General features: G+C 37.6%; 1 protein-coding gene across 4 annotated transcripts in view; it reads left to right on the top strand.

Annotated features, from left to right (window-relative positions):
* NALCN (sodium leak channel, non-selective) overlaps positions 1-16,038 on the top strand; it is a 232,806-nt gene that overhangs the window by 194,015 nt on the left and 22,753 nt on the right. For 3 of the 4 annotated variants that reach the window (XM_027674688.1, XM_027674689.1, XM_027674691.1), the window contains 12 exons: positions 3,257-3,358; positions 3,798-3,867; positions 5,830-5,921; positions 6,083-6,205; positions 8,645-8,701; positions 9,070-9,190; positions 9,292-9,423; positions 11,313-11,480; positions 12,620-12,724; positions 13,432-13,538; positions 15,496-15,616; positions 15,702-15,800. In XM_027674688.1, the coding sequence (XP_027530489.1) occupies positions 3,257-3,358; positions 3,798-3,867; positions 5,830-5,921; positions 6,083-6,205; positions 8,645-8,701; positions 9,070-9,190; positions 9,292-9,423; positions 11,313-11,480; positions 12,620-12,724; positions 13,432-13,538; positions 15,496-15,616; positions 15,702-15,800 (1,297 nt within the window). The remainder of the gene's footprint in view (positions 1-3,256; positions 3,359-3,797; positions 3,868-5,829; positions 5,922-6,082; positions 6,206-8,644; positions 8,702-9,069; positions 9,191-9,291; positions 9,424-11,312; positions 11,481-12,619; positions 12,725-13,431; positions 13,539-15,495; positions 15,617-15,701; positions 15,801-16,038) is intronic. The other variant, XM_027674690.1, reaches the window with a different exon arrangement.

Here is a 16,038-nt window from a genome sequence, read left to right as displayed (position 1 = left end):
TGTATTTGAACTTTTCAAGGAAGATTTGGAGCATGTAGTTGGCAGATGCTGGACTCTGTTCCAAGTTCTGCAATGGGAGTCTGAAAGCTTGACATATTTCTTATCTCTTCTCCTTTGTTTCATGACTTCCTTATTCCTCCACAAGTGAAAGTGAACCTCACTATCATAGAGGTGGTATAGGAAGATAAAAAGGACAATTTTAGCTAAAAAAAAGTGATTTTGCCTCTGTTGTTCAAAGAAAAGTCAAAAGATTCTGACCAGCTGCAGTTACATAAAGATGTATCAAGGCAAGAAAAGCTTTTTTTTTTTAAACTCCAGTTTTCAAATCAGATAGGACTGAATTTTAAACACTGTGGCGCAGTGATTGTCCCCAGTGTGGGATTCAGCTTCAGGCAGCCAAATCTGCCGGTGAGCTAAGTGATGACCATCTAGTTGACAGAAGTCTAGTCAATAAAAATAGTGTAGCCCAGTGAGATCTTTAGCTAACTGCTTTGTCTTTAGATGCCCACTTTATGGTTACTTTCAGAACATAATTAATTAAATTAATTCACCAAGCATTCAATGAAGTTGTCCACATAGGGACATACAGTACTGTATGAGACGCCAGAGGATGTCAAAGACATCCTCTTGAAGATGGGAGGTAATACAGAAATTTGTAGGGCTATTGTACCCTGCTGGAGCAGCAGCTGGAAGCAAGGCAAGATACTCCAAGGCATGGCAGGTGGTGCTGGACACCTCTGTACAACCAATTTGAGTCCTACATCTCTGTTGGTTATGAGGGAAGCCTGGACACACGGATCACATGCAGGCACTGAGAGTGAGTACGTAAGTGTACATGTCTGCAATGAGAACACAAATCCTACTGCAGACTTTTAAATTGGCAACCATGCAATTCTGAAAACTTCATGGCACTTGCCTTCTTTTTCAAAAGTCCCAAAGATCTGCAACTCTAGGTGTCTAAGCAGCTGAAAAATATCCAGATTCTGATTCAAAAGTATAAGAAAGTATAACAAAGTATCTGGAAATACAAGGAAGATTAAGGCAATCATTCCCATGAAGTGGAGAATGCTCAGAGAGAGACTGTGAAAAGGAGCCATGGCTTTTTCAGGACAGCATCTTTTTCTCTGGAAATACAAAAAAATTTCTTTGCAATTACTTGATAAAAATTTCTGATCTCTCTGCTATACAACTGGCATTTCATTATTTCTCTGTTCACTTCAGTAGGAGCTGCAGGGCTTCCAGAGGTATTGAAAATAAGGCAATGGGTGTAAATTCTAAATATGGATTTAGTAATCTAACTTAGACATAAACAATACTAAGTCTTTCTGCAGGTGTTAGTTACTCTTTATGCATGCCCATTCTGCCATAGTATGTCCACAGTATATGGGCTAAGTCTATTGTATTATACAATTAATAGTAAAATAAGCCATCTTGTTCATTAGTCGGGTAAAGAATTTATTGTTTGAGCATTTAAAATCTCTTTTATTGTGAACACTAAGAGTTTATGTGACTTGTTATTCAAGTAATTGTGTACAAGAACATGAAAAGTTTATGTGCAAGTCACTTTTTGATGTCAAGAAAATAATTTCTAGCTGTTAAAAGCAAAGCGCAATAATTTATATTTACAGGGGGAAAAAAGATAAGTTAATCTCTTTGTCACAGTGAGAACCCTCTATACAGAACTTTCCATTGTCTCTCCTAGGAAAAACTGGACTGTCATTTTAATGGATTTAGATATAATCTATTTTAGGAAATAATTTTTTGCTTTTTTCTTTTTTTAGTCAAAAATTGCACAGGTATTCAGATATCTCTGTTGTTTTCTGACAGTGTTATATGCTATCATCCTCCATAATATAATGCTTAAAATCCATTGGCATTGAAATGTTCATGATTTGCCCAAGATGAGCTGTGTTTTATAAGACATGTAGTAATTTTCTTAAATGTCATGATGCTTCAGTTCAGTGTAGTATAACCTAATGCTTTTTATAACAAGTGAAGCACAATGTATTTTTTTCTGGCATGCTAATCTGACTGGCAGTGATGACACTGATAAGCATTCTAAGCTTCTTGTTTTTGTTCCAGATCTCACTTTGGATTCATACTTCTATCATTTATGTGTTTATATCCAAAAGAAGGAGAAAAAGCGGAGAAGAGTGAAAAACAAAGTCACAGTGGGGAAAGAACATGCCATGGGTGCCTTTTGCAATCAAGCACGCTCATTCCATGCTGTCAAGGACAGCATTTATCTAAGCCCTACAGCAGACTGGCAAATTGAGTGGTTACTCAAATGGTGTATAATTTTTTTAATCTTTAAAAAACAAAATGGAGATTCTGTTCAATAAAAAGTATGGAATATTACCAGTTCGGTTTTGTGTTTCTCTGGATGGTTGCATAACACAAAATGAGCAGTAAGGATTGCACAGTGTAAACTTAAAATTGAAGCATTCCTGGAATGTTAAAATATGTTTCCAGTGTTGAAATTCCATTTCTCAGGCATCAGAATATTTGTGTGAGCTCTATCAGAGGGAACGTCTCTTTTTCTTAAGCAAATCAATTTCATTGTAGCCATCAAGATGTGCATGCTCTGTTTAGCTGTAGTACACTTACTAGCCAACAAATACTCATCTCTGCCAAAACGTGTAAAATGTAAAATGTGTTTGCCAAAACAAAATGAACCGTGAGCAAACAAGTGAGAAAACCCACACAGCAAAATGCTGCAAGTTGAATGCATTCACAGAGAGCAGACATTTGATTTGCAGGATATCAGCAACGTGCTGCTTTTCATTTAATACCATATATGATTCCAGTTATTTAGAACACTCAAAGTTATGCCAGAAGTCTTAAATGTGTACATACAGCTCTGAAAGGGACTAAAGTTGCTGTTGTACTTGTCCTATTCCCTTCTTTATTGCTGAGAAGCTGGTTTTACTGAGGATTAATGCATTGCTTCAGCCCTTTCACGCTTTGTGAAGTCTTGAGGGACCATAAATTCTACAGCAAACTGGAAAAAAAAGTTGTAGATGGCCCTTGCTAAGGCATGAAGGAGGTTCATTGGATGACTGGTTGTGTTGCAGAGCGAGGACCATTGCTTTGGAAATGTTTTCATGGAAAGTACATTGCTCTTTTATTATTTTTGTCTGTTATTATTGAAGCACTTGGTTCCCACAAAGCCAATCTGACTTTTCTGAATATGCTACCTCTGAAATTATCATTTATACTGAAAACTCTCTGTCATCATATTTATATTTCTTCGTAGGGCCTGCACTAGACAACGCATGCTGAGTGGATCATTTGAGGGGCAGCCAGCAAAGGAAAGGTCAATACTTAGTGTCCAGCATCATATACGACAAGAACGCAGGTAAACATGGACAAAAAAGATAGTTTTAAAACTATTCTTAAAATAAAGGTGACAAAAAGAATTAAATTTGAGCAATACTTAAGATGTGAAAACCCAAAATTACCTACTTGTACAAAGAACTGAATTCTACATTCTTCATTGTAACCATAATGAAATTCATTGTACTGTATAAATGGAAAAAATGCCTTTTTATTTCAAATGTCATTTCCTTTGCCAACTACAAAGCTATCAGTTTGAAGATCACAAGGAAAGAAATTGGCTTATGTTAGACCAGATTGAAAACAATTGAAGAGCATATAAGCTTCTGATGTTAGCAAGAGAAAAATGATAAGAATTTGAGATATTGGGTGTCTGGAGAACAGTGCTTTATAATGGCCATCTTATAAAGGTCAAAATTTCATCTTGAGATATATTGTTAAATTGATTATTATTGTTTCAGGTCACTGAGACATGGTTCCAACAGCCAGAGAATCAGCAGAGGAAAATCTCTTGAAACGTTGACTCAAGATGTAAGTCCTCATAGAAATGACGGTTTTGATTTTTGGGAACATAAAAAATAAGACTACATACTATCAAATAAATGCTTGTGTAAGAATAATTTCTCTTTATGAAGTAGCTTACAATTTATCTTTTGAAATCTTGAAAGGAAGTCATATAACAAATACGGTAGCTGCATTAGAATTATCCTCAAAATAATTGCCATGGTTATTTCACTGATAGACTTACTGGTTTTGGAACACTTGCTGAGATAGATTCACTGAAGCTGTAGATACTACGTTAGGAACACAACAATTGCTACCCAGGACACCTTAAAAAGGCTTACTCTGGAATTACACAAATCACTCAGGCTGGCAAAACAGCACTTCAGAATTTCTGGTGGAAGTTTAGCAATATTTTTCAAGCAGTAGAACTGTCAAATGAAAGGACAGAGACTAAAAGGGAAAATAGTAATCATGGATTTCACTGTGGGATAGTTTCGTACAGGTAAGTGCATTTTCATTTCTGCAAATTCATACCATATTTTGTGGAACTCTGTGACAATGAAAATTCAATGGGCAATATTAGTCCTCTCATTTCCAAACTATCAAAGTCTTCAAAGAAACAGAATCACAGAATCACAGAATCAATTAGGTTGGAAAAGACCTCTGAGATCATCGAGTCCAGCCTATGGCCTAACATCACCTTGTCAACTAGACCATGTCGTTAAGTGCCACATCTAGTCTTTTCTTAAACATCTCCAGGGATGGTGAATCCACCACCTTCCTGGGTAGCCCATTCCAATGCCCAGTCACTCTTTCTGTGAAGAACTTCTTCCTAATGTCCAACCTAAACCTCCTCTGGCACATCTTAAGACTGTGTCCTCTTGTCCTGTCACTAGTTGTCTGGGAGAAGAGACTGACCCCCACCTGGCTACAACCTCCTGTCAGGTAGTTGTAAACAGCGATAATGTCTCCCCAAGCCTCCTGTTCTCCAGGCTGAACAACCTCAGCTCCCTCAGCCGCTCCTCATAGGTCTTGTGCTCCAGACCCTTACCAGCCTCATTGCCTTTTTCTGGACACAATTCAGCACCTCAATTTCCTTCCTAAATTGAGGGGCCCAGAACTGGACACAGTACTTGAGGTGTGACCTCACCAGCACTGCGTACAGGGGGAGAATCACTTCCCTAGTCCTGCTGGCCACACCATTCCTGATACAGGCCAGGATGCCATTGGCCTTCTTGGCCACCTGGGCACACTGCTGGCTCATGTTCAGCCTGCTGTCAATCAGTACCTTTCTGCCTGCCTGGCTGCTCTCCAGCTGTCCCCATGGGGTTGTTGTGGCCAAAGTGCAGGACCCAGCACTTGGTCTTATTGAACCTAAACTGTAGGTAACTAAAGCAGATGTGACTTTGTTAGTGTCCAATAGTAAGGATAACACCCAGCATTACCCCACCATGGGTGCTCCAAAGACTCACATAACTCGGAATAGTAATACTGATTGTACCCCTCACTGGATGAGCTCAGACGGCATCCTCCCTCACTCTCCCTGTCCCTGCGCTCAGCATTCACTGCCTGTATGTTCTGCATGCCTCGCAGCGTGGAAGCCATGCAGAAGGCTTGAGAAGCTTAAGGGGTGTCTAAAACCTTTTCTTTCCCAGTCTTTACCCTTAGTAACTTTGATGGTATTCATTCCAGTTCAGAGAGATTGGCTGAGCTTACAGGACCTCTGTTTTTAAAGTTAAAAGTTAGATTGGATGGAACCTCGAGCATGAAATTAGAATTGAAATTAACCTTGATGAAAATAAGGAGCCTTATGTTGTAGATGGAAAATACTGTGCAATATGCTTGACTGAGTTGATGTGCAGTACAACTGGAAATAAAGACCTTTCATTTTAATATTTCTATGTAAAATACCATATCTTGCTTTCATCTGAAACATTAAAAAAACAACAACCCTCAGACCTTATTTAAAAGGAATCATTTTGCTTCTAGCACTCTAACACAGTGAGATACAGAAATGCACAGAGAGAAGACAGTGAGATAAAGATGATCCAAGAAAAAAAGGAACAAGCTGAAATGAAAAGGTATTTAACAATCAAAGTCTGAGTGCACATTTTCTGTGTTAACTATTCTCTGTATGAAGTAAAATGTATTGAGAGTCAACATGAAAAAAAGAACAAAGTGTAAGGGATATTTTTGCCTGGTATAATGCGTAACACTTAATAATTTACGTTTTTTTCAAAAGGAAAGTCCAGGAGGAGGAGCTGCGAGAGAATCATCCATATTTTGATAAACCTCTTTTCATAGTTGGTCGTGAGCACAGATTCAGGAATTTCTGCCGAGTGGTGGTACGAGCTCGCTTTAATGCGTAAGTTCATTTCATATCAACATTGGTTCCAACAGGTGTTTGCCTTCATATCCTCCAAATTCAAGTCCTAACTTTTCTTTTACAAGGAAAACTGCATATAATGTGGTCACCAGGCAAGCTGGCAGTCAGTTTTCTATGGTGTAGTCTTGCTGTTGAAAGAAAAAAAGCAATAAAATGCTGTGTAGGGGCAGATGTGTTAGAGCAGTCTGTGGTGCTGAGATGGGACAAGACTGTGGGGAAACCACAGGTGTGAACTGAGAGGAAAGGCTAATGTTTCCCAGTTTTAGACCTTGGGGAATCAGCTTGCTATTTCCTTCCTATTCCTCATCATAAGGAAAGAAGTTTTTATACACCAGCAGTTAGTGACTCATAGAACAGAAAAAGGTAAAGAGAAATGAATCACACCTATGCTCACCCAAAGACTCTGTAGCCTATAATTAGGGACCCAGAATGGGATGAGGAGGTGTTCAGCTGTGGGGGATAAAAGGAGAAAAGCTGAAACCAGATGATAATCAGGAAGACTCAGCACCTAAACTGTGTGTGTGAGCATGGCAGATAGAGATCTATGTACAAGCAGCTTGATATAAAATAATCTTACAGCTCTTCTTTTAAACCTCTGTCTGTGACTGGCATCCTAATTTTTGAGGGTTAATGCATGTCACCTTGCAGACAGTGTAAGACACAAGATAGCTCAAGACTATGATCTTGGCCCTTGTAAGGACTGGTTTCAGTACCTGCTTTACCATTGATTTTCTCTGTGCCCTTCAATAAATTGGTTAGCATGGCAGGAAGGTTAGATATTCAGTTTTAACAATACCTATATTTAAGTGTTCTGCAATGTATGTAGAGGCATGTCCACTTTTTGATACAGCTGCTAACTTGGTTGTGGTGCACTGGTCCATGAAACACTGCAAATTAACACAGAAGAAAAACCCCACACAAACAGTCATTCCAATCCACTTGTCAAAAAATTGTCAGTGCCTCTTACCATTGTGGAGTGCCTGATGGTAACGGGATATTTACTTTAAAACAGTTTAAAGAAAATGTTTGCAATTATAAGAATAAACTGATTTTCTTAAGCAGTACTTTTTTTTCATTTCTTTAAATCCTACCTGCTTTATTCATTGTCCTACCTAGCTTGCCAAGTAAGGTATTTTAGATATCTTTTTCAAACTGGTAGGATACGTATTTTCTTCTAGTAAAAAAGGCTGAGGAATTCTACTATGTAAAATATGGGGAAAAGGCTTGACTTTAAGAAGCAGCAAAAGTCAGTGTGTTCAGTGGGAAGGCACATAGTCCAGTATGTCCTGTGTACTGACTGGTGTAAGTGGGTGAACCTGGCCTCTGGAAGACACTTCTTGTATGCCTTGTGCATTCCTGTAATTCATAACCGTGAAATCTCTCTGTTAGTAATTCCTCAAATCTGTTCAGTCCATTTTTCACTTTAAGCTCATCAAGGAAGTGATGGCAATTTCACATCCCAATGGCAAGAGCCCTCCAATGGAATATAGGATACGTCAGTGCAGATCCTGTCTTGGCATAATTTGCTACAGGATTTGAAAGATAAGTAAAAGTGCCCATAATCACTGGGCCAGGGGAGGTTTCTTGGAAAGTATTCTGGTAGCTTCTCCTGCTGCAGTCATTCTGTTCTTCAAGTAAAAGCTTCAAGTAAAATCAGTAAATAATTTCTGCAGCAAGAATTTAACTCATGTCTCCTAGTTATGTGTATATTACTTATAAAGTGGTTCTCACTCTTTCTGACTGCCTAATGGGTGCTTGGACATGGCAGGTGGAGCACAGCAATTACATAGGAAAATTCAGATATGGAGAATCTAAAAATATTAATCAGAAAAAGACTGAAGAAGTAGTAGAAGGAATAGGTCATGTGGAAGGATTTGTGTGTGTGTGTGTTAACTGAGGATATCATAGAATCACAAAATCATAAGGAGTGGTTTAAGTTGGAAGGGGCCTTAAAGATCACCTAGTTCCACCCCGTCTGCCATGGACAGGGACAGCTTTCACTAGGACAGGTTTCTCAGAGCCCTATCCAGCCATACTCCAAGAAGTTTTGAAATTAAAGAACTCCTGAGGAAATATCTTGGTACATAAAATTCAGTAGCAGCTTAGCACCCTCATTTCCAAGCAAAATACAAAATTAAGTCCTTGTTTGCAAAAGCAAGACCCAAAAAACTAGCAGTTCAAGGAATCATTAGAGGAATTACAGGTAAGCAACCAGTTAAAGTGATACCAGCTGTGTTGGTAATATGACTGAAATTGCATAGAATTAAATGAAACTTATTCAGACATTTAAAATTAAGATGAGATAAAATGGAGCCTTGATTTTGGACAGAAATTACTTTGAGGTGACAGATGCATGGTATAATTATAATGTTAACTAAAATAAAATGTAAATTACTGTATCTTTTCTTCTTTTTATAGTTCTAAAACAGATCCTGTTACTGGAGCTGTGAAAAATACCAAATACCATCAGCTTTAGTAAGCACTGCAAAAGTAACTTTGCTTGGTCACATAAGCCTACAGCATAAGTGTGTGAGCACACACCTGCATGTATGTGTGTATATGTGCATGCACATGTATATTTTTCTTTTTCCCAAAAAGGTTTTTCTTTCCATGGAGTTGATTGGGGAGGAGGATGAATAGGAAGCAGATTTTTTAATCAGACTTTTCTTCTTCACTTGCATGTAACTTCTCTGGTTTTAGTACACATTTCTGAAATACTGAAATCTTTGATACTCCTCAGTTTAATTTATTTTTCATAGGAAAGCACTTAACTGTGTTGTAGGTGCGGCTCAAGTACACTCTAGGCATTTCTGTAATGGAATTTCCTTATGTATTGTTCACAGTGACTTGCTGGGTTTGGTTACTTACCTGGACTGGGTCATGATCATTGTTACTATATGCTCCTGCATTTCCATGATGTTCGAATCCCCTTTTAGAAGAGTTATGCATGCTCCAACGCTCCAGGTACTGCCACCAAATCATTTTACAATTAACAAAGCACAATCACCTCAGTTTTCTCCACTGCCTATTCCTAAATTATGACTGTTTTCTGCTTTGCTTTTCAGATTGCTGAATATGTTTTTGTAATATTCATGAGCATTGAGCTTAATCTGAAGATTATGGCAGATGGCTTGTTTTTTACACCAACAGCTGTCATTAGGGACTTTGGAGGCGTTATGGACATATTTATATATCTTGTAAGTTTTTATATTTATGAGAGGTTTTTGTAGCGTTCTTAATTTTGATATCTTTGGTTATATAAATGTTTAGTAGTATGAAAAAGTTCAGCTTTGCACCCGGATGCAAATGCAGTAGTATAATTTGTGTTTAGACACTGCTGTTTTCATGTGCATTCCTGTCAGTTATGTGTACAAATACTTGTTTAGACATCTAAAAATACACTGATGTGATAAGCACCTGGCAATTTAGTGTAGGGTCATTGTATGGTCCCTTTCAATTGTTTATTTCTTGATATGCTTTAAGTGTCATATCTGATTTAATTCCAAAGTAAACTCAAGATCTCTGACCTCGCTTCAGCATTCTTATGCAGGAGAATCTTTATTTTACCTGTTTCATAGATACTCATTGCTTCTACCCCTCTCCATAGTATTCCTGCCTTATAGAAGGTGTTTCAAAAGCCTTTACTATTTGATGAAGGGCACATCCTTGTTGCTGGTGTTGCTGTAGCAGAAAGCAAAACAACATCTTTCTATATCCTATACCTATCAGTAGTGGTTCTCAGGAAAAAAAATTGCTCTACTGTTTCCTTTGTACCTGAGAAATTTCTTGCATTCCATTCAAATACAGGAGAAGGGTGTCCATTTCCTCTTCACGTATGACAGTAAACACCACAAAATGTGTCAAAACCAGTGCCCAGTATAATTCAGTATGAAATATTTTTATTTGTGGTTGGGCACTAGAACAGGCTCCTCTGATAAGTGGTCAAAGCACAAAGCCTGAAGGAGTTCAAGAAACAGTTGGACAATATTCTCGGGCACATGGTGTGACTGTTGGGGATGGTCCTGTGCAGGGCTAAGGGCTGGACTCGATGATCCTCGTGGGTCCCTTCCAACTCAGCATATTCTGTTATTCTGTTATTTAGTACTGAAGAAATTACTGAGAAAAATGCCTTAGATGGATTTAGATTAAATCTTTCAGAGATAAATTCACCAGGCAGATGTGCTGCATAAAATTTGTCATAATCAATTTGTATCTAAGATTCCATTGTTAGCATAAATAAAAATATGCATACTTTTACAAAACTACTGTAGTATGCATAATTCCTGTGTGCATTAGTTTCTTCAAATCTCTCTGAATCCCTCTGCTTGTCTGAAGGAAAATTTAGGTGGTGGAGCTTTTGTCACTGTTGTTTTAACAATTTGTATTATGTTTTAAATCATATTGGTGATATCAGCTTGATCCTCCATTTTTTGTGCACTTACTTCATTGTAACACTCTCATCTCTGTCCCCTTATAATAACACTGGCTTCTAAAAAATAAGAAGTAATTAGCAGACTTTAAATCAATAACCATTTGTCAGAGATTGTTGAGGCTACAAGACACAACTATGCTGTTTGAAAATGTTTTCAAATACATAACATTTGTGTGATGAGACCACATGGTGACAAAACTATTTATGCCTGTAAAAAAGTGGTAGGAAAAACTGTCGAGAAAACTGTTAACAGATTTTCCAGGTGAGGATTTCTTAGATTCAGGATAGAATCTCTGAAATGAGAAGGGGGGGAGGGAAATAATGCTGCCTGCTCCAAGAATATAGTTTGTGACCCTATTCTGAATCAACCAAATTGGTTTTCTCTTTTGGAACAGTTCCATCTGCTGAAAAGTATCAAGTAGATTCTGACTCAAAGGGGAAGACAGAGACTGAAGCTGATGCCTTTTAGTTAAGACAATAAGCCAGGACGCAAGAGGTCCAAGTCCATTTTCTAAATTAGGTGCTTTTCTGCCTTATTCTTTCCTTTAATTTTAAGGAAGAGAAGCAGTCATTGATCTTCTGTGCTGTGTCTATGTCAAGTAAGGCATTGTAAGCCTAATCCTTCTTTGCCCTTTCCTGCCCTGTCATCTCCAGGTGAGTTTGATATTCCTGTGCTGGATGCCTCAGAATGTCCCTGCCAAATCCGGAGCTCAGCTCTTAATGGTACTCCGCTGCCTCCGACCTCTTCGAATTTTCAAACTAGTCCCTCAGATGAGAAAAGTGGTGCGAGAGCTGTTTAGTGGCTTTAAGGAAATTTTTTTGGTATGTGCCAATTATTTTGTTTTTGTTAAAATATATGAAGGAGTAATAAGATAACATTTTGCTATAACATGTATGTTTTCTATTCTTTTCACTATTGTTGTCTGTTTACTTGTCATTGTGGCTATCACTGGACATGACCACAGAACAGGTTAAAAATTAGGAATATAAGTAATTCATATTTATACTGAATAAAGCTGCTTTAATAATTCTTTTATAAATTTTGTTAATTCAGCATACATTTCACCACAGTTACATAGGAGGACTACTGAAAAAAAAACTACTCCTTATTCACAATTCTAGTTGGTCAAGGAAGATAAGAAGTAGCATATGGCAGCTCTGCAAGAACAAAAGTAAATCTGGTTTCTGAGCTGAAGGTCTCTACCGCCAAGTTTTTTGAGAGGCAACCAGAGACAATACAGCTGCTTATCACAGATCTGGATCTCATTGTTATGTTATTGTTATTACTATGATCATAATTATGCACTTACAGTAATAATAGCAGTAATGGAGTCTATGATTGCTTGATCAGAACCTAATCTATTGTCTTGAGACTCTATGTGGTATTTGTCAGCCTAAATAACAGATATTTTATTCCTTAACAGGATGCTGTATTAGGTTACATTGATATAAAAGGCTAAGCTACAAAATATTTGCAGACAGTAATAGAGCAAGGACAAAAAGTATAAAGCTAGTTAGTATTTCATAGATGCAGTATTCTGTTAGACATATTTACATCATAATTTACTCATACATATCTTTATTGTAGCTATCCTGGATAAATATCTAACAATGTCTTACTCAGATTAGTTAATAAAGTCTGCTTCAGAAAAACAGAAGGAGCACATATTTAAGTACTTGAAAAGTTCTCTTTAAGGTGAATGGTAATTCTTATGCATACAGAATTTAGCAAGGTGGTACACTGAGTGCAAGAAAGCTTTGATCCTTATCCGCTATTTTTAGATCCTATGTTAATGATAAGACTAATACTAACGCAGCACCTGGTTAGTGCATCAGAACCTAAAGCCATATCTCCAGGTTTATGCCACAAAACTATCCTACCTGCAGTTCCCCAAAGGAGCTGACCCCCTTTTTCAAGTCTGTAGGAGTAGAGCTTAACAAATCTAACTTCATCTTTACAGGTTTCTATTCTTTTGCTGACTTTAATGCTTGTTTTTGCAAGCTTTGGAGTGCAGCTCTTTGCTGGAAAACTGGCCAAATGCAATGATCCTCACATCATCTCTAGGGTAAGAACTGCTTTTCTGCTTCAAAATATTGGTATGTTGTGCAATTTCTGCCTGCTAGGGAAAGCAAGTGAGGAAATCAGAGCTGTTGTATGAGAAATGGAGATCTTGGGCATTCATAAGCAGGATGATGGAGGGAGAGGTGAAAAAGGATTCAGCGAATGAGGGTAAGGATGTGTTTTGATTAAAAACTAAAGCAGGTTCAAATATTGGGGACCATCTTTAAGAAAGTTGTCAAATTAATGCCATTATTATCTGCAAAGGACTGGATGGCACATGGAATTAACCATGGAAAATTGCACGTCTTCATTCCCAGGTCCACAACTGAAAAACAGGTTAGACTGCTAAAGGTTCAAAGCACTGGGAACGCTATGTGGATTATATGGAGAAAGTTATCCTTGTTTCTTACTCCATTTGGAGAAATATCACCTGAAGAGACCAAGGTCTTTAGGAAAGAGATGAAAGGCTACATAGTCTTGCAAATTGAAAAGCACTGTCAGTCGTGGGAGAAAAAGAGCATTTTGAATCCTTGCTAAGATGCGTTTTTCAACTGGATAAAGGTCCATGACTATTAATCACAGACCTGTAGATAACCTTTCATTTCTCTTTACATTGCTTTCCCATTGTGGCAAATGTCCTGTTTATGATGGCATGTTGGCATCTCTCACGGGCGTTTGTTTAATCTCAGGCTGTGGTTTATTTCACTATAGGAAGATTGTCATGGCATCTTCAGAATAAATGTAAGTGTTTCCAAAAACCTCAATTTGAAGTTAAGACCTGGAGAGAAAAAGCCTGGATTTTGGGTGCCACGAGTCTGGTGAGTTGCTACACATTGGCCTATTTTTCTTCCAAAAATGCAGCTGTTGGTGTAGAAAAATGGCTCAAATCTCATGGCATTAAACTACTGATTGAGGAGGTTTATTGTAATTTAAATGATATTAAGGGTAAAAATTCTGGCATATTTAGTAAAAAGCCATATATATGAAACTTTTCTGGACTTAACCTTAACTTCATACACCAGAAAGGAAAAAAATCCCTGTAGATACAAAACCTATATAGGAATTAGATTTGATTTGGTTATTATTACAGTGGGAGTTATTTTCTCGAAGAAGGATTATCAGTTAATTGTTCTTTAGTACTATTATAGAGACATGGTGAGAGCCATACAGCAACAACAGAACCTAAGAATAAATACGAAAAGATGGAAGAAAAAGAAATGTAAATCAACCTTCCTACAGCTACCCATAAAAACAAATGAGCAAAGTCATGTCTAAAACCAGACTTTCTCTTCTATGGCCATCAACCATGCCAGATAGCAGCTTCTTTCTTTTTCCAGTGCAGGGACTCCTTGTGATCTATCTATTGCAGAAATGCAGTAAAAATTATTTAAAAGCTAACATATGTTTTTAATTAGTATTCTAATAACGTCCATTTAATATTTCCCAACACCTGAACAGGCAAAACTCCCCCTTTTTAATTTTTTATATTTTTCACTTGGTTGGCATTTTGCAAAATCATCTTAACAGCCACAATTATTTTAATTGGCCATGTGTGTGGATACAGAATGTACCAGCAGTGGTGGTTTCAGATCCATCCTACACTAATGAAATAATATGCTGTGATTTGAACAGTCAGTGAAACTGACATCTGCAGATGTCTTTGTTTCTGTATGCTTCAGACAAATTCTTCCTCAAGTAAGCTAATTCAATCCTGTTCAGCTTGATCCAGAAATAAGCAAAAGCTGCCTTAATCAGCACAACTGTAAACTTTGGGGAATATTGCAGAAAAATGTTTTACTGCAAGGACATTTATATCACCTGTTGGCTGTGTCATGCCAGATTTTCAAGAGCCAGATGTCAGTATAAGGACTGCATTAAAATGAAATATCTGCATCTGAGAGCTCTATTTTCACTGAATGGTTGGATTTAAGAGGCACCAAACATGTAATAACTCTTCTGGAATACAACTATTTAGCTTACAGACTGTTGAAAAGTCATTGTGCTCTTTGGGTTATCTGTTTTGGATTGTACAGACAGAGCACCGTGCTAACCTAGCCCAAAGAGGGTACTTTTAACATTCAGCTGCAAACACTCTTTTGAATCTCAACTGATAAAAAAGATCAGAGCATATGGTATATGTAAGCCAAGAAGACATGATGTCATCTCAGTAAGTTTTGCTTTAGACTGGCAGTTCCTGATGATAATGTAACAGCGAACTACGTTTTCTAAACAATCTTGCTGACTTTGGAGTCCAAATTTTCTATGTGTGTTAGAGAATGATCTCCTACAGGTAAATTTAATTTAGAATCTGGCCAATGCCATCAGATCTATTTTTTCATGAATGCTGTATTTTTCTAATTTCAATGGCAAAACCACTAAAATGCAGCAACATACTGTCATAGAATGGTTTGGATTGGAAGGGACCTTAAAGATCCTCTAGTTCCAACCCCCTTGCCATGGACAGGAATACCTTTCACTACACCAGGTTGCTTAAAGCCCCATTCAACCTGAACCTTGAACATATTTTAAACTTTATTACTGTGAATCACATTCTGAGTAAGAAAATAAACCATACATAGGGATCTAAAATATTATGCTTTAAATATTTATTGCTTGTGCTACTGTTTTCTTATTCTTGATACAGAACTTTGATGTGTTCCAGAAGCTTTCACACCAGCTTTGCAGTGTATTTAAATGTTAGGCTATGAAGAATCAAGGTATCAAATAGAACAACTTTATTGCTGAAGTTACGCCTCTTTGTGTACTGTATTTCAGGGCAAATCCTCGGAATTTTAATTTTGACAATGTGGGCAATGCAATGCTGGCACTATTCGAAGTTCTTTCATTAAAAGGCTGGGTGGAAGTCAGAGATGTTATCATTCATCGAGTTGGGCCGGTAAGGAAACACATCAAAGCCTTTGAATTCTACAACACCTAACTTTGATTTGTCTTAACTATAAATCTTACTTTTGTCTATTCAGATCCATGGAATCTACATTCATGTTTTTGTATTTCTTGGCTGCATGATTGGACTGACCCTTTTTGTTGGAGTTGTCATCGCTAATTTTAATGAAAACAAGGTACTGAATGAGGTGGCTTATTCTGAGTGAGGCATTTTATTGAGTAGAACTGACTCTGTAAGAAACCTGAAACCGATACTACACTGTCTACATTACCTGGTAAGGCTGCCTTTAAGACTGGCTCGCCAATCTTGCATTCTGCAACACAGCAAGTCTTCAGATACACCTGATCCATATTTGCTACAAAACTGAAACCTGTGATGATAGCAATCCATCACGTACTCTGTCAAAGCTGTCT

The sequence above is a fragment of the Neopelma chrysocephalum genome, unplaced genomic scaffold (genome assembly GCF_003984885.1).
Source record: "Neopelma chrysocephalum unplaced genomic scaffold, ASM398488v2 Primary Assembly neopelma1_25, whole genome shotgun sequence".
NCBI lineage: Eukaryota > Metazoa > Chordata > Aves > Passeriformes > Pipridae > Neopelma > Neopelma chrysocephalum.
The sequence above is the reverse complement of the archived record's forward strand: the minus strand, read 5'-3'. Positions and strand labels throughout refer to the sequence as shown.